We start from the raw sequence: 24496 nt of genomic DNA, 5'->3' as shown, positions 1-24496 counted from the left end.
GCTTGTACTCAAACTAAAGGAGACCTGCCCTCCTCATTAAATTGCCCCAAAAATTGTGATATACAATTACAAGGTTTCACAGGTTTTGCTTGGTATTCCTATCGTTTATCTTGGGAACCTAAGACTAGCTGGGTAATAGACTACATTTTATAGGTTGAAAATATTTATTCAACAGAAGGTAGTTGTTTTCAAAATACAGAAAAAAATTGGCTAAATACCAAGATTTGTCTATGTAAATTAGGCTTCACCATCAACGACATGTGAGAAAACATTTGAAATAGGCAGATCATCCATCCAGAAATTAGTCGATCATAACACACTGATATGAGTGTGAGATTTCAACAATTTAGCCATAACATGTGAACCAAGCTGCTATCCCCATACTTCATAGTCATAACCGGATTGAACATTTAACATACGGCCCCAGGCGTTAAACATGATTTGCATATTTATTATGGGTAACACAAAACAGTGACACGTTTCGACAAGCTTTCTATGTTTATTCATTGCTCTAACATGTACAGGGAGGGGTTTATGTGTTGACATAACAATACAAGCACAAATATGTTCATGTTTCACTTCTGTGTTGCAGTTGCGTGTACAGCTTTGTGCAGTGAAAACACACAGAAACATAATCACGGGATGATAGATATGCAATATGTGGTCTTGTCTTTCGGTTGCATACTGTTTTCACACATACATCTCATAACTGAGTGATGTTATTACTTTCGTTATAATATTTAGCTGTGGAAAACAGCTCCTTCGATTACGGAAATAGTCACGTACCTCTGCAATCTTTAAAAATCAAAACAAATATTGTGAATTTCATCAATCATTGTCTGTCCATAAAACAATGTATGAAATGACACTGTTATTCTTTCTGGTATTTAAATCATTTATGTATCAGGCTTCCAGCCAACACAGCATGGAAGTGTGACCTGTGACACTTTGCCAGGCGTTGTGTCGTCAGACTCAGTCTTTGGAAAGCAAACAACACACTAAATGATGAATGAATACGTCTCACTTCACCTTCAATTCCCGATCTCCCTTGTCTTCTTTCGCTCCTACTACATGTGTTGATTGTTTGACAGCAAGCTAATTAACTCTATCAGCAATGTCTACAGAAGCTAAACATTAATCATGTTCTCCTCATTGATTACATGAATTTCTTTTAGAAATTTTCTTTCGTCAGTGAAATAAGTTGCAACTCAAAGAAAACTTGTAATTTGCCATCTGATTGATCATTGTTTGTTTTATTTCAGGAGAAAGGCAGACAGTCTACGCTCACTTTCTCACAAGTCAGGGAATTCTAGGCCCGTTACCAGAGGTAAGACATGTTTATGCGTTTTATGATATTTTTTTGTGCTTTCTTCTTTAGGAAACATATGTCAAATTTGATAAAATTTTAGTAATATTAGGTGCATGTCCTTTTCTGGCATGGTAGTGATATTTGAATACCAAATTAAGGCACCAGTATCTGTATTTTGACAATTCCATTATGTTTAATTTCTAATATAGGTTAAACTAGCTTTACAATGAAATTTGAATATAGCATACATTTTTTTCCCCTGCAAAACACTAAGTCAACTAAGGACTACTTTCTGTCTTTAATCACTGTTTGCCTTGCTTGGTGTCTATCATCAATGTTGTTTCCAATGTGCCTACATGCTAGGGATTCCATTTCCAAGAACAAAGAGCATTTCACACTATTCACTAAAAATGGTTTCAGTTGTGTGCAGCACACTTCCACTTCAGCGTGCAATGCTTGCTATGCTTGCATCATTTATCAAACCAGCCATAAAGTAGCAGCCATGTGGTATGAGTCAAGCCCCGCCCATCACCACCACTCCGGCTTTATAATTATGTAAGAGGAATTCACAATATCCTGCCATTCTCTTCAAAACCAGCCATCAAAATGCATTGGGACTGGCAGCTATATATATTGGGTTTCCTGCTATGTTTGAATACACAATAGCTCTGAGTGTCAGTTCCCCCTGCCATGCCTGGACTGTCCACCCTTGTTGACCTCGCACTTTGAAACATGTTCCCATTGTTTCCATTTTTGGAAGCGAAGCATTGAATCGCCACTACAAACTAGCAGTCATTGAACAAGTTCACTAAATGAAGATTATTGAAAATTCCTGGTGACCTTCAGAGCAGCTAGTATGTGCGGTGTAAGTACAATGTATATCTTTGAAAGGACCTCATGCTTTCACCAATTTTGTACCTCTTTGTAGGGATATAATCTATGTAAATTTATGCTGATAGCTAACCACCTCACATTTAACTCATAATCTACTTGATGTCATATCGAAAATGATAATACCCAGGGACATATATCTCTGATTGTTATTCAAATTTAAATTCAGTACGAAATTGGCCTTTAGCATTCACAATACCGGTATGTACAGGTTATCCACTATGCAACTGAGAAGTGCCATGTACTTTTATACCCATTCAAAATGGTGGCCCATGCCAGTGTTTGACCCAGATACATCTAATTATAGATCACATGAGAAATATTTGAAAACAAGTTTTGGCTTTTGTCAGAAGTCTGCTTAGGTTTAAAAATAATGAGAGAATAACAAACTTTTTTCATATTTCGAACTGCAGGAATTAAATATAATGTAAGATATATGAAAGTTCCATGGGCTGTAACTTTTAATTGTATCTTCAATTATTTTCATACTGCTTGTAAAATATGCGTTTCTCTTGTTCTGTTCGCAAAACTATGTCGAAATGACCAGTTTTCGACTTTTCAAAACAGCCTGTATCATGTGGGTTCTATCTGATACCATTTAATTGACAAATGAATTTTTACCATTGATTCATTTGTCGATGAACAATTGATTAACCTTGCACAAGGTGCACAGTTGAAGTGCTAGTTGCAAGGCTTTAAATACCATGTACCGGTATTGCATAAAACAGTGCGGAGAAGAAAATATCCTTGCCAATGAAAAAATCAAGAGTTACAGTTATTGTCCCTTCAAACCTACAAGAACAAGTGTAAGCTGATTCTCTTGTAGCCTGAGACAGTCTTTTCCAGTTACTTCAAGGCACTGTTACATTACCGACGTCCTTTAAAAATAGCTGGCAGCGAACAGCTGCAGATCACGATAATGATGAGATACTAGGTCATATGGCCTGAATTATCTTTGTGATACTTTGTACATGGTAATGGATATGAATTGAGAGTGACAAAATTTTTGGGGTTTATTCACTAAATTTTCCCATTGACACATGGACATTTGAATTTTGCTACTCTCAAGCGAAAGCAGTTGAGGTGTTCAGGATGACATGAAGAAATTCTTACAGTGGCTGTTGCTGGAATCACCCCTCCACGAAGCTTCTGATGAAGCTAATGTTTAAATAAATGCCCGTGTTTGCTGGGCAATCGTTAAATCTGTTTTGCGCAAGCATTCATGCTTTGTCCAAGTGAATGGCTGCCGCATTTGAGGCCAGTGAAAGGGGCAGATTTTTATGGAACCTTGAATGTCTACAGTTGCTTTCACTGACATCACTGTAGGCCCCATTCCCTGCAAAAAGCAATTTTAACAGGGAAATCCGTAGCTTACCGTGTCACGTGATTTTCAAATAGCTTGATGAGAATGTATATCTTGTAGTGAAATGGGCAGCTTCTTGTTCTTCAGGTTCTGTCTGCATGGTGCTTATCTGTCACTGGGTTTAAAAAGCATGTGATGTTTCCTGGAAAGCAAGGGATTTCAACGAACTGAAACAGCAATACCTACATATATGTACATGTAGGAATATGCCTTAATAAATTGTGGCTTGGTCATGTAAACAGTTTCATACTGTATATCATGACTGCTGTACGACACTTGGGTAACAATGATGGAAAAGAATGTGCATAGTGCCATAGGACTTCATGTTTTTGTGCTGGAAAAAATCACCTAAAAGTGTGTTTGTGTCATTTATCTTGCCCTTTCATCGTGTCGTTGTATGATTGATTTTTTGTACTGTATTTATCAAACTGTGTCGGCTTTGTTGCAAAGAAATATCAAACGCATCACAACTACAGAGTTGATGTAACAGGGCAGAGATTATGGCCATTTTGGCGCATACTTTAATATACCTGTCATCAATCATCAACTGTCCATACCTGAGCTAGGGGGTCCTATATGCTAATACTTACAGTTTATTCAAAACAGTTGGCACTGTTCCAAAGCCGTAATGACTTTACTGCAGCACACTTTAACATCTGAGCCATGTGAAAAAAAACGTTCCAAAATCTTTGAACACCATAAAATGAGGCATACCAACAAAAAATCCATTTCCAATTTCTTTTTGTCTTTCAAAAATCATTTAAGTATGTGGTGACCTTCACATTACCGGGCATATCAAAATATGACTTGCGTCACAAAAGCCTACGTGCTGTTGCAGAGGTTGGCAGTGTTCCAAAGGGGCCCTGACACATGTCATGGGTATTTTCTATTTTTAAACCAGTGTTTCAAGGTCCACTGCAACTTAGTAATCAAAAATTTGACTGGATTCCCAGCATCAGATAAAATTGCTGAATAAAATAATCTGCATATGCTTATGTAGTTAAGTGTGTAATATTCACACCAAAATGTAGGAAGCATTAAAAATTAAAAAGGAGGAGACTGATATGTAGTCAGTTGAATCTACAAAAAGAAACAGGGAAATATATGTCAAGGAATCATTCAACCTGTCAAAAGCATGCAGACAGTCTTGAACGATTTGTATCAACAAATTTCCAGCACCAGTGTCTCCCTTGTATACTGGACCCACAGTCCATGACTGGACTTTAATAGGTTGGTCTAGTTAGATGGTTTGAATCACCTTGACCCTTGGTTCACAAGGCTTTTGAGAAAGTTACTGTCCAGATGCCGGGATCACAGATTTATTACTTCAACTCAAATTCCAATGCAGTTACAGTAGACTAAAATCAAGGAGAGTGTGGCCTTCACCCTCCATCAAATAAACATCCAACCGTTGGTTGTGGCACGGTTATGAGAATATTGAGGGAAGAATTGGTCCTCCTGTCAACATTAGCACTGTTGTTTCCTAATCAGATGCAGTCATCTGAAAAAAGTGGGTGGAGTCAACTCCTTGATAATATATCAGGCGTGTGTACTTTACCACTGCAAAATTGAATGTGCTCAACCTCTGCTGTGTCCAAAGAAAGACCATCACTTAACAACCGGTGCATTGTAGGTATCAACCGTCTCACTGTGAGAACTGGCCCATGTCTTGATTGATACATGGATTGGATCCCTGATTATCCATCATAGCTTTGTCAGATTACGTTATCACAGTTCTATGTACCATGAACTTCAATATATCAGTCGCTGCATGACATGGATGTTTATTGCATTGGCAGTGGACTAGGTAATGATATCGTGAGTGAGTGTCTACAAGGTATCCTTTTCAAGCGTGTTTTCACAGTTATACCAGTAGTATCCTAGCTGTCACCATAACTAGTACATATCAAATTTGCACTTTGTATAGAAGCCAAAGGTTAGTGTCTGCAGATCTAAGTACCTATAGAAATGGTCTCTCTGCTTTATCATTTTATTCTTGTTCAAAAGTTTTCACTGAACGTTAAAAGTTTATCTACTCTAGATTTCTTATCCCATGATGCTTTTTTTCACCACCAAGTCATCTCAGCTGTTCTTCTAGTAAAACTCCTCGAGAGATTGGCAAATATCTCAAGGCAGAATGCTGAAATGGCGCTTTATGATCTGGCTTGTTATTCCATTCCACATTATCGAGTTCTATCATTTGCTTGTCAATGATTTATGAAGGTTGACAGCTGCACATGGTCAGTTTACCCAGGATACGTAGTTACTGTACTATAACCTGCACCTGCTCACTGAGCACACTTGTGTTTACTTATGCTTTCACGTGACTTGCAATCATATTTGCATCACCCCTAGTAACACTGGGTTGGTGGTAACATAACAAGACGTCAGATGGTGAAACGGTTTCAAAGAGGCGTGTAGCAATGTACTGAATACACTAAAGCTTACCAAGCAGCTACTGACAGCAACATCAGTGCAGTGCTGTTAATTACAGCAGTAGTGTTCACCTTGAATCTGAAATATTAAACGTTTACTCATACTTGCTTTAAGCAAACTTTAAACCATTTTCTTTCAAAGTCAAATTGCTAATTTTGGTACTTTAGAAACAATTTATCTAAATTTTAAAAATATTTAAGATATTATGCACCTCGAAAGTGAAAGACTTAAAGTATTGCTGAATCCTTCCTCTATGTAACTTTCAACCTTTCTCTGACCAGTCAAGCATAAGAATCGGGGGTCACATGCAAATTTTGGTACTAGAGAAATAAATGACCAAAGTTTACCAATCTTTGAAATTCAAAATGGTGGCCTTTTTCTATGTTAACTCTATGGAAAAAAATGAAATTTTCGAAAATACAAGATGGTAAAATATTTTTTCACTCAAGTCAAAGAGATTTCAAATGAGCCCCCCATAAGTGGTTGATCAGAAGAGAATTGTAAAAGTTTGAGAGTCTGAATATCTGTCCCCCAGGCACATTCTACCTCAAAATTCAAAATGGTGACTACTGTGTGTTAATCCAAGGAAAAAGTTTTTGATTTTCACAAACGAAAAGAGAAGAAATCTTTTCTTTACTGTGCCAGCTTTAAATGAGTCCACAGAAACAGTGTTTAAGCAAAATATTGTGAAAATTTGAGAGGACACATATCTGTCCCCAAGGTGCATCCTGCCTTTAATAGCAATTTTATCATTAGCAAACAGCCATTCTCATGCTTTGCCTGCATCAGCTTAAAACTAACCTTTCAAAACCTTGTAAGATACAGGAGACTCTTGTATGTAATCTTGACTGTATTACACTGAACAATACACTAGACCAGTTCTGTAATTTACCATGATATAAAATTTGTATCACATTATTTGATTGTACTGTCTTTGTAGGGTTCGTTGTAATGTTAGCGTAATACTGGCATTTCTGCTGATGACAGCAATTGTTAAACATTTGGTTAAAAAGAAAGATACAATTCGCAATTTGGTTTTGTACAGCTAGAAAAATAGAGTATTTGATATTCTGTATGATATGCAAAACATGCTCTTTCTGACCTTTGACACATGTCTCATCCAACCAGAACACAAGCTAGGTTAATTATGCATGACCTTTCTTTGATTGAAGCCTGTATATATGTGCATATTTCTGAGTGGTATATAAACATGTCTCTTTCTTGACATACAGGTAGCAAACTGAAAGTTTCTACGACTCAGAGTCTCTCTCGCAAGTCTTCAGCAAAGCCACAGGTAGCCAAATCAGCAGACCGTGGCTCTGACAAAAAACGTAAAACCCACACCAAGACAGCGGACAGAGCGTCATCCGTTCAGCCTATAAAAACAACCAAGACTTTAGCTATCTCCGTTTCACCCGTTTTGTTGACCGAAAATTCACAGACACTATATCACAGAAACATGTAAGTGGATAGGAGGACCATGGTTTTCAGCATTTTGAATTCTGCAAAGAATACTTCAGTTTTGTCATTCTCTGACATTTGTATATGGTTAATTAGAGTAGCTTTTGACATTATTAAAGCGCAGTGGTCGTCGCGCTGCGCGTGCGTGATTTTTTTGTTGATAAACATAAATTTTTGTAAACATAAGTCTTCTCAACTTCAATAGGAGTGAGATGGGAGCAGTTCCCCACTTTGTTAAGGCCTTTGTAAGACTCAACATCACGCAATAGTAAAATATTAAGATCAGAAACGAACTTCAGTGGTGTATTTTTATCTATAAACTCGTGTAGAGCTACGAACATTGGGACACTACACTCAGCACATTATGTCGCTGAGTTTACTGCACGCAGACACAGTGAACAAAAAGGTTTGATCGCGCGCGATCACGCTGGTTGTACACAATGCTATGTACAGTATAGTGAAAATACATAACTAAAATGATCAACATTGCCTATATATGTAGACCAGCAACAAGCACAATGCCTACCAAAAAATTACACTCAAGACCATGATCGGCAAGCCAGAGCAGGACACGGAGATGTGACATGTTGTTAGGAGACGGTCACCGCGTTGACGTACACGGATATAGAGAATCAGGTCCCACAACGTACCGGCCGGCCCGCAACGACTTGGCCCACAACCAACTGTTGATCACCATGTCTTACTTCTCCTATTGTTACGTGGTAACAGTAAAATGACAGGAAACAATAGACAAAACGAGCGGGTTTTCGCGGCATTTGGCAGGAAAATTGCACGGCTACACCGTGCATAGACGTATCGAGAGATCCTGTGCCCCGGTCCTGTGCACGGTCATGGCAGTGATCCAAGCGCTAGCTGGTGTAGGCCTACCGGTGCTGGGCAAACTTCGTTGTTGTACCTCCTGATTGCCGGGTAGCTCTGAATCCTCTTTCAAGTGAGATAACCCCCACATAACAAGAAGACCTATGAAATGTCCTTCGCTTGACTTGATACCGGTACTCAGAATTCTCGTTTGCACCCCAAAACGGGGTAAACTTTGTATTGAGTTGGATTCTCCACAGCCGAGTGTAGCGCGCCATATACCCGGTTTGACACGGACGTTCATACAGACCACGGAACGGAACAGATGCAGAGATGCTTCTTGCTGCAGCGGGCATTGCTCTGCGAGCTGTAGATTTCTGTAGTTTGAGTTGTTGTCTTTGTACAACTTGTTGTACTCCTGTCGGGCCTCTTGAAATGAAAGCTCTCGTCCTTGCTAGCGATGTCGAAAACTAGAGCCCGGTCGTTGATAGTCTGTTGGCGTATACATGCGTACATGCGTACGTCTAGCTCTATGGCTCGAGCGATATCAGTAGCCGAGCCCCATTCAACTGATTCAAGAAAATCATGAGCAAATGTGATCTCAATCCAGCGTGCAATTATTGTTCAATAGTCAGCAGATATTTAACTTAGATTAATTGACCTTTTATTGCGTGTTACATTTGGTTAGTTGGTATGCTTGTGACAGATCAGCCGCCATTTTAACAAGCGGCAATATCGCAAACATTACAATCAACCCGTAACATGTGCGGCGTTCTTGGATTTGTTTACAACAGAGGGGGACCCCCTCAGGAGGATGCGCAGCGCGACGACCACTGCGCTTTTGACATTATTAAGGTCTTAGGTTGAAGTCAAAAGTCGTTTATACTATGAAAACGACAACCCAAATTACTTTGTAGTCATGATCAGAAGTACAGGCAATCAGACTTTCCCCAAGAACAGTTTATTTAAAGAATAACTGTGTTTAAAATTGGTACAAAAAATTTTACAAGACAATTTCTACATTTTGTGAATGTTGAAGAGAATCGTTATTTATGAAGGGGGGGGGGTAGTAATGGTAATCAGCCACAACGAATTTGAGGCCTCTCAACTGCCTTTTCAAACCAACTTCCCATTTCCAACTCATCATGTTGTCCTATTATTGCCCTTGGTCAACAACACCTTTGTGATGCTAAATAGGCAATAAAGACCTGTTTGTTGATTGGTTTTAGTGAGGGCTGATGCACTTAGCATAATGGTTAGAATTTCAAAAATCTGATCAATTGTGTAATGGGGGCATAGGGATCACCATCCATGTTGTGAGTTTTATGTTTGGTTGGCAGTGACTTGTGTCAGTTTGGATGGTGCAATCTTAGAAAAACATGGTGAGCGAAATTTGTGTATGAGGTAATCGTGTTGAAGGGGTTACATGCACCCTTTTTAGAGATTAGTAGAGTTGGATTATGTGATATTTTAATCATGTATAGGGATTATCATTTCTTTGTATGGTTTAACATGTGCGTGTGTGTGCCTGTGTGTCGTGCATGGTGGTTTTGTCACGCTTGAAATTGATTTGTGTGCAGACAGCCTGCCAAGGGGTCATTTGCATATACAATACCTAAGCGTGTTTCCAGTTCTAAAAGCGTGACTGCTAGTGAACTTTGGCTGCAAAGGCCTTGCGATGTGACGACAGGATTTCAGTTGATGCTGCAGTGACATTTTGCATCAGTCAAAAGTAAGTAAAAGGGAATTATTTCATATCACATTGCTCGATGCTGAGTTACTGCTTTCACAGATGTTTTATTTCGGTTAATGTATCAAGGACATTCTATCTACTTTGTTTCTTTTGTGAATTTAGTTTTTAACTGACCATTTAACAGACCAGAACCAAATGGAATTCAATAGTGACTGTGAAACAGTACTCCAAAGTTTTAAATCATTCCGTTTTATGTACACAGAAAAATACATAGTTCAGCGTATGACAACTGGTAGGAGAACTGAGTTGCAACAAAGACATTTCATAATCTGGACTGTTTACAGCATTATACCATTTACATTACACCAAGTTTAAGGGAGTCTCTCAGCATCAGGCAAGAACTCACTCAAAATTCCCGCTATTCGAAAATCTACGACATTCAGTTTTCATTTGGGGTTACCAAAATGACCTATGGCTACTGGTGTCATAAGTTTTCAAGCCGTGTACTCCAGTGAACCCTTATATCTGACATGCAAAATATCAGTATTCACTTATGCAAAGTGTATGAATGTGTTTTGTTCAAGTATGCAAATCTAATGGCAATGCCTCATTATCTGATGAATATTCATTAAATTGGTATTTTAGACATGTGTCAACCCAATCACTAGCCGCCTTATTCCAATTTTCAGAAAAAGTGTAACTGGCTTTCTAAAGAAAGAAAAACACCAGTCTGTTACTTAGGGAGACGCCACTGTGTATGGCTTAGGTCAAAGATCAAGAGAACGCTTGAAAGTAAATGTACACATAACAGCCCTGCCCTAACGACATGAATGATTTATAGAAACATGAGACAGCGGCTTTAGAAACATTTGATACGATCACTACACCCCCGCTACAAATTAACTTCAATTGTGCAGCTTCTCTTCCCTTTCTGTCACATTGTAGCACCTTCATCAGTGTTGAATCATAGGGTCTTACAAAATTAACTGTTTAACAAAAAATGAAGAAATTGAGACAGGCATGAGTTATGTGATCGGTGCAGTTCTATTTGAAAGTGTAATTTGTATTGCCTGTAGAAAGGAGAAGACAAATACATTACGTGTTATTAGGGCAATATGGTGTCACAGGGCAAACATGTTACCTCATACTTTCAACCAAAAGTTATTTTTCAACTCAGCATCACTAACATATCGTGTGGAAAAAAACCCAAAGCAGGGAGTCATCATCAATCCCAGAAAGCTATGTATCACAGTGTGATACATTTGTGTGAAAACTACGTTGTGCATCTTTCAAGTTTGGATCATATGGCTCTCATGTCCCCCAAAAAAAAAGAATTTTCCCAAGTCATCGGTTGCTCATTATACTCCATGATACCCACTTGTGCAATCTTATAATCTGCTGTTTTGCAGTCTGTATTAAAGTGACAACCGGCACACATTTGATGTGAATGACCCCTTGGCTGACTGACTGAACGTATGCTTACATATGTGTATTTTAATGACAGGAAATACATTTACAAGTACCTGTTGGTTTTTAAGTAAGGCAATTGTGTTTATATTTCTGACCATACAGCACTTTGCTTCTGATAGCAGACTTTCAACTGTACTTTGGTGGTAACAGTTTACATTTAAAACATACCAGGGTGTTTTACATAGACATGTACATAGATATCACTTTACTTCAACAAGTGTCATCTTCTATTGCCTGTTTATTCACCCACTGTACTTTTAATTTGTCTTGTGAGAGTTTGCTAACATATACAGTATCTGCCTGCATGCAATATGTGATAAAGATATCTGCACTTTCACTGTATGCACCTCATGCATGTGGCGTGCATTCATGTATACGTCTTTATACCTATTGGGTGCATTATAAGCTTGATGGAGGATAATGTGAGTATATATAGTTTCCATTCAGTATGTTGTTCGGTTGGTTGTATGTGGGTGTGCAAAGACATGTGTGGTTGTGTGGGAGTTATGCTCATGTTGCAATTGTTTCACAGGGCTGAGTGTGAGTTATTTACATATATGTGGCGTAGTGTGGGAGTTATTCACATAATGTTACTGTCACACATGCTGATTGTGTAGTAGGTATCATTTACATATGTGTATGTGGCATAGTGTGTTAGTCTTTCACATTTTGTCCCTGTCACAGTAGCTGATTGTGAAGTATGATACCATATGCACATATGTGACAGTGGTGATGTGGAAGCTACCCACATAGCCATTGTCACAGGGCTGATTGTCAAGTTTGATTGTTCACACCACATGACATGCGCTAGAAAGGTAATTGAATAACGCGCAGTTCATTACAATTAACCACATATGTGAAACTCCTAACATTTGCCTATCAGCAGCTATATTAACGTATCATTAGCACTTGTAATTTCATGGTTTACATGTGTTTGATACAGTCATCATATTTTCTCCTTTTTTAATGCCAGACACCCTTGTCTTCTTTTTTTTCCCCCCTTCAATGTTTGACCGTCACATTTTCTGTGTTTCTATTCTAGTACCTTTGTGTTGAAAAAGGTTGCTGGGAAAGAAGACTGTTTTAAAGTAAATGATAAATCATCCCAAGGTTAGCCATTCCCCATATTTTTGGGACATCACGAAAGGGAATCGTAGCAAAAAAAGAAAAAAGAATACACTGAAAGCAGGCCTGCCATGCTTCCTACGATAGATATTCATTGAAACACACACACTTGGCGCCATGCTTTTTTTCACTCCAGTGCTTGCATGCTGATCAAATGTACAAATGTACTCATCGCTTTGCATTTTAATGCGGTGGGCTGGGCTTGAATCATTTACATGTTGCTATGGAAGCTTCGAGCAATATGTTCATTTATGGAATATAGTGAGTATGGGCAGGTATTTTTGGTGTACATGTGTTCAAAATGTGAAACTTGCGATTTGCTTGTGTGTGTGGGCACTTATTTGTTGTTTTCTTTGAAGCTATTATTTGATTTTGTTTAGTTGCATGGCATTGTCAATTTCCACTCTTAAGTCTTTCAACTTTTGACAAAGTCAGTGGAACAGCATCCATTTTTTAATTTCCGTCACCTAGATATTATAGCTTGTACTGTATATGTTAATTTGTTAAAACTACCAGGTACACACACCACACTCATTCCATGATATTGAGAGTTAAAGACTCTGCAAAACCTCTAAACACCACTGAATTTTGTGTTTAGCAGGTAACACAAGACCCTTAACCCTTTCACCCCCAGTTCCCTGTATACAGGTCCAACTTTACCATAGAAAACAATGGATTGGGACAAACCATGGTGGTGAAAGAGCCTTAATACTATTATGCAGACCATTTACATGTATGTCATTTCACCTGGTTTTCAGAAGAGCTGTTACTAAAACCCTGTAAAGTTGGGGATGTTATAATATGCCTTGTGAACTCAGTTGTGCCTTTAGCAAATATCATGTTCTCTAGAAAGCTTTCATTTTTCCACAACTCTCAATGTTAAGAATGCAGTCAAGCAAAACTACTCAGAGCTTATGAATAATTAATCGAGCCATGTCCTCACTGCTGTTTGTTCTTATGGCACAATAACCTTAAATGGCATGGTACACTGAAGGCACAAATAATTTTATAAAATGAGTTCAACTGTCAGGTTTGATTCAGGTAGTTTCCCCCTGTCTTACACACATTTACAAGTTCTATGTAGCTCAACCTATGTTAAAAGATCTGAGAAACAGGACCGTGCTCTTTCAGAAGTGTGAGTGAGCCACGCACAAATTGGGTAATATTATCCCAGCAATAACAACAGGGGACTATATCATTGTCAATCATACAGCAACACCAATTGCAAGTCTGATTGTGCACAAGCTGTGGTGGGAAGATCTCATCTTACATACTGCAAAATTAATCGAAGTCTTGTTTTCCATCGGGCACTTCCTAAATTTACATACCTCATAAATTTGAAATTGCAGCGTAAACTTGTCAGTTCCCACTGAACTGTTTTAATATGACTTCTCAACAGATCTAAAAATCAATATCATTCAATATAAATGTGTCAAAATCAACAGGGCTACAAAGCAGCCACATTGTTAAACCAGGCAGATCATTTTGTTTTATGCTTCAATCCAAGTTGGCTGCCCAGCAACCCTTTTGAGTAATGTTATCCGCAATGTCATAAATCAGAAACATCAGAACCCATTCATCAAAGTCTGTACATTGTGTTGTGTACTGCAGTATACGTACAGTTTTGCTTTGTGATGTGTTTCTGTATAGTTGCAAGTCTGATTGGTTTGGTATTTCCTTTGTCGCACAAATGATTTTTTTCACGCTAGGTCAAAAGAAAATGGTATGTTAAATGAATACCAGTATACATGACAGCATATTTTGATGTAGATTTCTGTACTTAAGGTAGAATGGGCCTCGAAGACAGAGATTCGGACTCTCAAATTTATACAAATTGCGGGGGAGGGGGGCTCATTTTAAAGCTCTTCAAGAGAGATCACTTTCACCATCTTAGGTTTTTGAAAATTCAAAATTTAGTTTTCCCCCATAGAGGTAACACAGGGATGGTGGCCATTTTGAATATCAAATATTGCAAATTGTTGGGTAATTTGTTTCGCACAGTGACCCCCGATTTTTATCGTTGATCTGGTTAGAGAAAGGTTGAAAGTTTCATTTAGGAAAGTCTGAGCAAAAGTTGAAGTCTTTCACTTTTGAGGCGCATACTACCTTCAGTAGGACAAAGCTAAGACTTAAATTTTAAAATCATAATGTAAGAGCCCTTGAGGAATATTTCTTTCCCTCTGTGTTTCTTGTCCTCATAAAATGCATACACTTAAACTCACTATTTTCTACCTCTTCAAATGGTATTCACATAGTAAGTTTACTTTCATAATCCTATCTTAAATCCAGATGATGTTCTTTTAAAGTTTCCTTTTTAAATGGATAAACCATGCTGATTTATATCAACTTTTTCATAAATCACTTTGTTATGAAATGTTAAGGGGTAACTTTACCCTCAGTTCATAATGGGAATGTAACTTGTGAAATAACTTGTCTTGATAGTTTGATGGGATATTCTCCAGTAAAAAACTCTTTTATGTTTATTTAGAGACACTGAAACTCTCAGTCAATGGTATTTGTTTTGAATTAATTGTGTGTTTATACATGTTCAATTCAATACAAATAACCCTAAGTTGCGTGTTTTTGCAAAGGTCTTCCAGTGTCATAAGAATAGCTCTGCCATGCCAGTAGATAACTTTGATTTTGCAAAGGGAACATTCCCGTAAGTCAAGTGCTCTGCATGACACAAAAATTCAAGATTCCTGTAAATATACCAATCTAATTAGCACGAAAATTCAAGATTCCTGTAAATATACCAATCTAATTAGCAGACAATACTGGAGACTTTACATTATTGTAGTGCGTGAAATACAAGTTTATGCTGCAGTTTTCATTTATGAACACTGCAGTGCAAATATGTGAAACACTGGCATTGCGGACAACTTTGTAATACTTTGGAAAGAGGATAATCCCAAAATGCCTTGTGCACATTCATAATTTACGTTATTTAAGTTAGAGAAGCATTATTTATATTGACATTCAATAAATTTCGGGAGTGTAGACTTGACATCATACTTTCAGGTTTACCTCTTAGGACCTTCAACAGAGGGCCAAAGTAGACATGGCAAAAAATTAGCTCTTGTTGTGCATCTATGTAATGATTGATACAAAAAGTGATTCCATATTATGTCACGTTGATGGCCTAGTACTTGAAAACCAGTCTTAATTCTATCAATTTCCTTTCATAGGTTTCTCTGAGATGAGTACAAAATCTGCAGATTCTCTCATCAGACATCGCAAAAACGTCGCCAGGAAATCAACGACAAAACCAGCAGGCTTTGAAGCTAAACTCAAAAGTCAGCAAAAGCGTCCATCCACAGCATCATCAAGTTCTCCATTACCTGTCAAGCGGGCCAACTCAAAGGACCTTTCTAGAAAAGACCTGACAGAAAGTCAAGGCAAGGACCAAACTGATTCTTCCGCTCCTGCGGCAGCAGCAACTCCCAGCAGAAGTGCAGCAGTCAATGGAGAGGTAACGCCAACACAGAACCAGTCAGAGCAGAAGACAAACGGTAGAACCACTAGCAACGGCAAAGCGAAGGACGATACATCTGGTGCGGCCCCTGATACAGAGACCTGTCCTCCGAAAACCATACACCCAACTGTGCAGAAACTTCGCAGCAGCAGATCACGGTCGCCTTCCCCATCCACTGCCAATCACACAAACTCCAAAAACACTCCTCCCAGGAACAGTTCATCAGACACCGACAGCGATGGCGCCAAGTCACCCAGCAGTACACGCAAAGCGGTGACTGACAGCCCCGTCAGGAAATCTTCCAGGTTGTCGTTGTCCGTACATAAACAAACCAAAGGAGACAGTGAAAATACTGAAGCAAAGGAACCAAGAGAAAACGGAGATGTGAATGACGAGGAACCTGACTCATCAGATGAGAAGCAGAAGCAAGCAGACAGTGATGTAATGCTGGAAAACAAAAGAGATGAGAATGCTTCCAGAAAGGAAGACAACAATTCCCACAAAGACAACCTATCCAAAATCAGTACTGATAACACGAAACCAAAAAGAACCTTTCCCTGTGTCCAGAGAAACTGAAATCTGTCTTATCCAAGGCTCAGTTACACCTTTCAGCAGCAAAAGCCAAACGAAATGAAGACAGTATTAGAAAATCTCAGGGAAGTCCTGAAATACTCGATGAACCATTGAACTTGGCAGCCAAGAAAATGACAAATACAACTTCTAACTCTGCAGAGAAGTCTGGTGATGCAGACAAGACCACTGCTCTCCCTGTTAGCCCAGGCGTCAGTGATAAAGACGAGAGTGAAAAGAACGATGAGACAAGTAGTAATACTGAGGAGATACGCAAAGTTGTTGGAGACCCAAGTGTACATACTCACAAGAAGGAAGAAAAGTCAGCCGGTATAGTCGTCAAACAAGAGCCTAGCAGTGAGCCAGAAGATGAAAAATTTGAAGAACAGATGAGCAATTTTGAGGAGAAGAACTCTGACAATGTTGATGGACATTCACCGTCAGCACCAGAAGAAGAGGCACCACCTTCGAAGTCGGATGACATCACCAACGGGCAACCTGAAGAAATGGAGGTCAATGACCCTGAGAATTCAACCAAAGTTGATAGGATGGAAACTGAAGAAGGCAAAGCAGATGATGAGGCTAACAAGAATGAAGATTCTCAAGATGGTAGAGATCACAAGTGTAAAGGTGAGATTGCTGTCACAGGTAATGGTCAGAATATCAATAATGCATTTTAACAAAAAATAAATGGTTTTATTTTCAGAAGAAGTATTATGTACCTGTGATTATGTAATTTTGAAAATCTGTAGGTACAAGAAAAGTTTCCCTAGCAGTCTTCAATTCATGTAAGTGGGCAACCCTTCAATGGTAAGGTATTAACCCATAGCATGCTCAATCAGGCATCTTTATGAAATTACTGAAGAAAGGGGGGGGGGGGGGGAGGTAAGTGGGGGTTTCTGGGAAGCGATGAATAAAGTAAAGTGGCTTTGTCTTTTTGCAACAGTGTTATTTTGAAATACCAATGATCTTTATTTGTCGCGGTAGTAAAATTGATGATACACAACCTGCAAAAAGTAATAATAAACAGCCAAACAATTCTTGTTCTGTGGAGAACTTACAGTCATCAGTGGAGAGCCACAAGTCAGACTTTGTTATATGGCATAGAGCTCTGCATTTGCTTTATTTCTTCATTTCATGTTTAACAAAAAATAGTGTGCTACATTGTAATGATAGATGCTTACCTCTCAAGTAGCATCAATGTTGTTTGTTGTAGTTTTAGAAGCACTTCATGAAGTAATTTTCTGATGATTTGTCACTTTTTGTGTAGATGACGAAGTGGAACCAGACAAGACGGATGCAAGCTCACCAATGGAGACTTCTGACATTGACACTGAAAATGCTGAGCAAGGAGAGGGCAAAATGGAAGCTGAGAAACTTGACAGCCCTCAAGAGACTCAGGACTCTGCCGAGTCCGAAAAACAATTATCGCATATGGAAACGGAGGACACGCAGCCGCCAGACAAAAAAGATGCAGAAGATGAAAGGGGCAGTGTAGAGAATGGAAAGGAGGGCATTGATTCACAGAAGGTATGCCAAGACAATCTCGGAGCGCCACCTGTTAGCGCATCAGGAGCCGAAGTTGAAGGAACAACAGCAGTGAAAGAAGAAAGCTCAGAAAAGGACACTGAATCTTCTGAGACTGCCGCAAGTAAGGATATTGAGACAATTGTGTCAGGACAGACTGTACAAACAGCAGGTCAGAAGACTGGCACTGATGAAGTGGTAGCTGAGAAAAGTGACAATACAGTCAAAGTGGAGACCAGCCAAACTGCAGCTCCATCAAAAGACAAAGATGTTGCTGCAGGGGAAGAGGACAGCAGTGCTGCAAGTGCTGCAGAGAAAATTGAAGCTGCAGCCGAGGTGAAGGACAAGGCTGTATCAGAATTGAAAAGCCATAATGCAGTGCCGCCGGAAACAGTATCTGAAGTAGCGAACGCTGATGTTGAGAAACCATGCAAGAGGCCACGTTCACCTTTGTGTGATCCGGATGACAGGCTTAATAAGAAAGCCAAATTTGAGAGTGTTACAGAACTCGAAGAAGAGCTCCCTGAAAAAAGTAAGTTATGTGGTCCCAGTTTTAATATTGGTACGCACACTTTGTCAGTTTATGCAGCACATTCAACCGTTGTCAGTTTTTGATCTATTTTTTATAAAATCAAAAAAATACTGATGCAAATCCTGGCAATGCAATGAGTGTCCTACAGTTGGTTCACGGATTCTTTTCAACAAGGCGTATCTTTTTAGGGACCGACTCAGATTGTTGCACAAGTTCAAGAAAGGAAATTCCTTCATTTACATCATAACCCTCCTCTAAACGAAAGTTCAAAAATGTGAACTGTTGATGTTTGCCTGAGAGTACAGTGTAGCATTTTGTCATAGCTACTGAAGAATATGTTTCCCCTGACCACATTACATCGTCAAGTAATCGATCAAATTTGAGTGCTAACCACAGTCAGTATGGCACGAACGAGTTGGAAATAGTTACATCAAAAATTCATGGTACGAGAGTGCAGATTTTATTTTTACACACACTGTAAAGAGAACTTGTAATCACAAAATATGCGAAAGTGAAGTTCACTAATTGAATGGCGGTCAACCCCCTCCCCTGTAAACAAATGAATTTCACTTTTTGAACTAATGCGACAATCTGAGACGGTCCCTTAAGTTAAAGTAATTCAAAATTAGCATACTATTCAAGTCACCTGCGTTCAGAAAATTATATCGGCACATGTTTCTATGACGTACAATCAGGGCAAGTCAGTAAAAATTGCCATGTTTATTTATATCTCAGTTAGAGAAGTCAGTGAAAATCATGTTGATTGGCCTCAGGGCCTTCAAGTGGTTGCCTTTGAAAAATACATGTACATGTAGGATATGCTATGTTTCATTATTGTTTATGTCACCTGGTTGTGACTAGTTTGCTCATCTTAAAGGGACAAAGTCACCCATTTTTTCATGTATTTTGTTTAATGCGAGATACTACTTATATTGTTTGACATGTTGAAAGATACTGAATGAATGGGTGACCATGCATATATTTGACCCCGGTTTTAGACACGGTACATGAAACCATGGCGAAAATGAATTAATGGTCATGACCATTAATTCATTTTCGCCATGGTTTCATTTAATTTGTCTAAAACCGGGGTCGAATATATGCGTGGTCACCCATTCATTCAGTATCTTTCAACATGTCAAACAATATAAATTGTATCTCGCATTAAACAAAATTCATGAAAAATGGCCGACTTTGTCCCTTTAAAAGAGTCGAACAAAAAATGATGAAATCAAATCATAGCTCTGAACACAGACTTTTTACTGCCAGTAATGCTTCATGGGAAATGCAACCGTCTGTTTATATCAAAAGCAAGGGCATTTTTGTCAAAATTTTTGCCTTGAAAGGCCTTGATTTCTGAAAGCAAGAATTTCAAAGTAATTTACTTGTGGAGATATTTCAATGTTGATCAAAAGACACACTGTTGTCTTCATAATAGACAGTTTACCCAAGTACACATGTACTGCCATAGAGTATACAAGGTTTATAACAGATAGTTTGGTGGATTAAACTCTGTGAAAAGCAATCCTAGTGTGTTAATCTCTCTGGAATAATCATTGTAGAACAAAGCATCAAGAAAGATGTCAATGCGGATCAAGACATCAAAAAAGATATCATGCCTGACCTAAGCAAGATTAATCTGGAGCTGTTCAAAAAGGTGAGATTCTTGCATGTGTCTTCAAGTAAAACTCAAAGTGGTCTTAAGTGTTTCCCTTTGTCAGAATATCAATCCAATCCCTATTGACATATATATTTTGTGTTGTTTGACTGCACTTTACCATTCTATGGGCATAGAGCAGGAGAATGTAAGTTTTTTTTTTTGGGGGGGGGGGGGGGGGGTGGGGGGGGGGGGGGGGGGGGGGGGGGGGGGGGGGGGGGGGGGGGGGGGGGGGGGGGGGGGGGGGGGGGGGGGGGGGGGGGGGGGGGGGGGGGGGGGGGGGGGGGGGGGGGGGGGGGGGGGGGGGGGGGGGGGGGGGGGGGGGGGGGGGGGGGGGGGGGGGGGGGGGGGGGGGGGGGGGGGGGGGGGGGGGGGGGGGGGGGGGGGGGGGGGGGGGGGGGGGGGGGGGGGGGGGGGGGGGGGGGGGGGGGGGGGGGGGGGGGGGGGGGGGGGGGGGGGGGGGGGGGGGGGGGGGGGGGGGGGGGGGGGGGGGGGGGGGGGGGGGGGGGGGGGGGGGGGGGGGGGGGGGGGGGGGGGGGGGGGGGGGGGGGGGGGGGGGGGGGGGGGGGGGGGGGGGGGGGGGGGGGGGGGGGGGGGGGGGGGGGGGGGGGGGGGGGGGGGGGGGGGGGGGGGGGGGGGGGGAGGTGGGGGGGGGGGGGGGGGGGGGGGGGGGGGGGGGGGGGGGGGGGGGGGGGGGGGGGGGGGGGGGGGGGGGGGGGGGGGGGGGGGGGGGGGGGGGGGGGGGGGGGGGGGGGGGGGGGGGGGGGGGGGGGGGGGGGGGGGGGGGGGGGGGGGGGGGGGGGGGGGGGGGGGGGGGGGGGGGGGGGGGGGGGGGGGGGGGGGGGGGGGGGGGGGGGGGGGGGGGGGGGGGGGGGGGGGGGGGGGGGGGGGGGGGGGGGGGTGGGGGGGGGGGGGGGGGGGGGGGGGGGGGGGGGGGGGGGGGGGGGGGGGGGGGGGGGGGGGGGGGGGGGGGGGGGGGGGGGGGGGGGGGGGGGGGGGGGGGGGGGGGGGGGGGGGGGGGGGGGGGGGGGGGGGGGGGGTGGGGGGGGGGGGGGGGGGGGGGGGGGGGGGGGGGGGGGGGGGGGGGGGGGGGGGGGGGGGGGGGGGGGGGGGGGGGGGGGGGGGGGGGGGGGGGGGGGGGGGGGGGGGGGGGGGGGGGGGGGGGGGGGGGGGGGGGGTGGGCGGGGGGGGGGGGGGGGGGGGGGGGGGGGGGGGGGGGGGGGGGGGGGGGGGGGGGGGGGGGGGGGGGGGGGGGGGGGGGGGGGGGGGGGGGGGGTGGGGGGGGGGGGGGGGGGGGGGGGGGGGGGGGGGGGGGGGGGGGGGGGGGGGGGGGGGGGGGGGGGGGGGGGGGGGGGGGGGGGGGGGGGGGGGGGGGGGGGGGGGGGGGGGGGGGGGGGGGGGGGGGGGGGGGGGGGGGGGGGGGGGGGGGGGGGGGGGGGGGGGGGGGGGGGGGGGGGGGGGGGGGGGGGGGGGGGGGGGGGGGGGGGGGGGGGGGGGGGGGGGGGGGGGGGGGGGGGGGGGGGGGGGGGGGGGGGGGGGGGGGGGGGGGGGGGGGGGGGGGGGGGGGGGGGGGGGGGGGGGGGGGGGGGGGGGGGGGGGGGGGGGGGGGGGGGGGGGGGGGGGGGGGGGGGGGGGGGGGGGGGGGGGGGGGGGGGGGGGGGGGGGGGGGGGGGGGGGGGGGGGGGGGGGGGGGGGGGGGGGGGGGGGGGGGGGGGGGGGGGGGGGGGGGGGGGGGGGGGGGGGGGGGGGGGGGGGGGGGGGGGGGGGGGGGGGGGGGGGGGGGGGGGGGGGGGGGGGGGGGGGGGGGGGGGGGGGGGGGGGGGGGGGGGGGGGGGGGGGGGGGGGGGGGGGGGGGGGGGGGGGGGGGGGGGTGGGGGGGGGGGGGGGGGGGGGGGGGGGGGGGGGGGGGGGGGGGGGGGGGGGGGGGGGGGGGGGGGGGGGGGGGGGGGGGGGGGGGGGGGGGGGGGGGGGGGGGGGGGGGGGGGGGGGGGGAGGGGGGGGGGGGGGGGGGGGGGGGGGGGGGGGGGGGGGGGGGGGGGGGGGGGGGGGGGGGGGGGGGGTGGGGGGGGGGGGGGGGGGGGGGGGGGGGGGGGGGGGGGGGGGGGGGGGGGGGGGGGGGGGGGGGGGGGGGGGGGGGGGGGGGGGGGGGGGGGGGGGGGGGGGGGGGGGGGGGGGGGGGGGGGGGGGGGGGGGGGGGGGGGGGGGGGGGGGGGGGGGGGGGGGGGGGGGGGGGGGGGGGGGGGGGGGGGGGGGGGGGGGGGGGGGGGGGGGGGGGGGGGGGGGGGGGGGGTGGGGGGGGGGGGGGGGGGGGGGGGGGGGGGGGGGGGGGGGGGGGGGGGGGGGGGGGGGGGGGGGGGGGGGGGGGGGGGGGGGGGGGGGGGGGGGGGGGGGGGGGGGGGGGGGGGGGGGGGGGGGGGGGGGGGGGGGGGGGGGGGGGGGGGGGGGGGGGGGGGGGGGGGGGGGGGGGGGGGGGGGGGGGGGGGGGGGGGGGGGGGGGGGGGGGGGGGGGGGGGGGGGGGGGGGGGGGGGGGGGGGGGGGGGGGGGGGGGGGGGGGGGGGGGGGGGGGGGGGGGGGGGGGGGGGGGGGGGGGGGGGGGGGGGGGCGGGGGGGGGGGGGGGGGGGGGGGGGGGGGGGGGGGGGGGGGGGGGGGGGGGGGGGGGGGGGGGGGGGGGGGGGGGGGGGGGGGGGGGGGGGGGGGGGGGGGGGGGGGGGGGGGGGGGGGGGGGGGGGGGGGGGGGGGGGGGGGGGGGGGGGGGGGGGGGGGGGGGGGGGGGGGGGGGGGGGGGGGGGGGGGGGGGGGGGGGGGGGGGGGGGGGGGGGGGGGGGGGGGGGGGTGGGGGGGGGGGGGGGGGGGGGGGGGGGGGGTGGGGGGGGGGGGGGGGGGGGGGGGGGGGGGGGGGGGGGGGGGGGGGGGGGGGGGGGGGGGGGGGGGGGGGGGGGGGGGGGGGGGGGGGGGGGTGGGGGGGGGGGGGGGGGGGGGGGGGGGGGGGGGGGGGGGGGGGGGGGGGGGGGGGGGGGGGGGGGGGGGGGGGGGGGGGGGGGGGGGGGGGGGGGGGGGGGGGGGGGGGTGGGGGGGGGGGGGGGGGGGGGGGGGGGGGGGGGGGGGGGGGGGGGGGGGGGGGGGGGGGGGGGGGGGGGGGGGGGGGGGGGGGGGGGTGGGGGGGGGGGGGGGGGGGGGGGGGGGGGGGGGGGGGGGGGGGGGGGGGGGGGGGGGGGGGGGGGGGGGGGGGGGGGGGGGGGGGGGTGGGGGGGGGGGGGGGGGGGGGGGGGGGGGGGGGGGGGGGGGGGGGGGGGGGGGGGGGGGGGGGGGGGGGGGGGGGGGGGGGGGGGGGGGGTGGGGGGGGGGGGGGGGGGGGGGGGGGGGGGGGGGGGGGGGGGGGGGGGGGGGGGGGGGGGGGGGGGGGGGGGGGGGGGGGGGGGGGGGGGGGGGGGGGGGGGGGGGGGGGGGGGGGGGGGGGGGGGGGGGGGGGGGGGGGGGGGGGGGGGGGGGGGGGGGGGGGGGGGGGGGGGGGGGGGGGGGGGGGGGGAGGGGGGGGGGGGGGGGGGGGGGGGGGGGGGGGGGGGGGGGGGGGGGGGGGGGGGGGGGGGGGGGGGGGGGGGGGGGGGGGGGGGGGGGGGGGGGGGGGGGGGGGGGGGGGGGGGGGGGGGGGGGGGGGGGGGGGGGGGGGGGGGGGGGGGGGGGGGGGGGGGGGGGGGGGGGGGGGGGGGGGGGGGGGGGGGGGGGGGGGGGGGGGGGGGGGGGGGGGGGGGGGGGGGGGGGGGGGGGGGGGGGGGGGGGGGGGGGGGGGGGGGGGGGGGGGGGGGGGGGGGGGGGGGGGGGGTGGGGGGGGGGGGGGGGGGGGGGGGGGGGGGGGGGGGGGGGGGGGGGGGGGGGGGGGGGGGGGGGGGGGGGGGGGGGGGGGGGGGGGGGGGGGGGGGGGGGGGGGGGGGGGGGGGGGGTGGGGGGGGGGGGGGGGGGGGGGGGGGGGGGGGGGGGGGGGGGGGGGGGGGGGGGGGGGGGGGGGGGGGGGGGGGGGGGGGGGGGGGGGGGGGGGGGGGGGGGGGGGGGGGGGGGGGGGGGGGGGGGGGGGGGGGGGGGGGGGGGGGGGGGGGGGGGGGGGGGGGGGGGGGGGGGGGGGGGGGGGGGGGGGGGGGGGGGGGGGGGGGGGGGGGGGGGTGGGGGGGGTG

General features: G+C 48.6%; 2 protein-coding genes across 2 annotated transcripts in view; both read left to right on the top strand.

Annotated features, from left to right (window-relative positions):
* LOC139151450 (protein starmaker-like) overlaps positions 1–20328 on the top strand; it is a gene marked incomplete at its 3' end in the record, with an annotated part of 45951 nt that extends 25623 nt beyond the window's left edge. Inside the window, 5 exon segments of the mRNA XM_070724271.1 lie at positions 1263–1327; positions 12485–12552; positions 15756–17242; positions 17883–18671; positions 20234–20328. Of these exon segments, the coding sequence (XP_070580372.1) occupies positions 16747–17242; positions 17883–18671; positions 20234–20328 (1380 nt within the window).
* Positions 15767–16618, top strand: LOC139152271 (uncharacterized). Its single transcript, XM_070725414.1, has one exon. The coding sequence runs from the start codon at positions 15767–15769 to the stop codon at positions 16616–16618; it is 852 nt and encodes a 283-aa protein (XP_070581515.1).
* Positions 20329–24496: the final 4168 nt, after the last annotated feature.

Source organism: Ptychodera flava, chromosome 15 (genome assembly GCF_041260155.1).
Source record: "Ptychodera flava strain L36383 chromosome 15, AS_Pfla_20210202, whole genome shotgun sequence".
In the NCBI taxonomy this organism is placed as follows: Eukaryota; Metazoa; Hemichordata; class Enteropneusta; family Ptychoderidae; genus Ptychodera; species Ptychodera flava.
The sequence above is the reverse complement of the archived record's forward strand: the minus strand, read 5'-3'. Positions and strand labels throughout refer to the sequence as shown.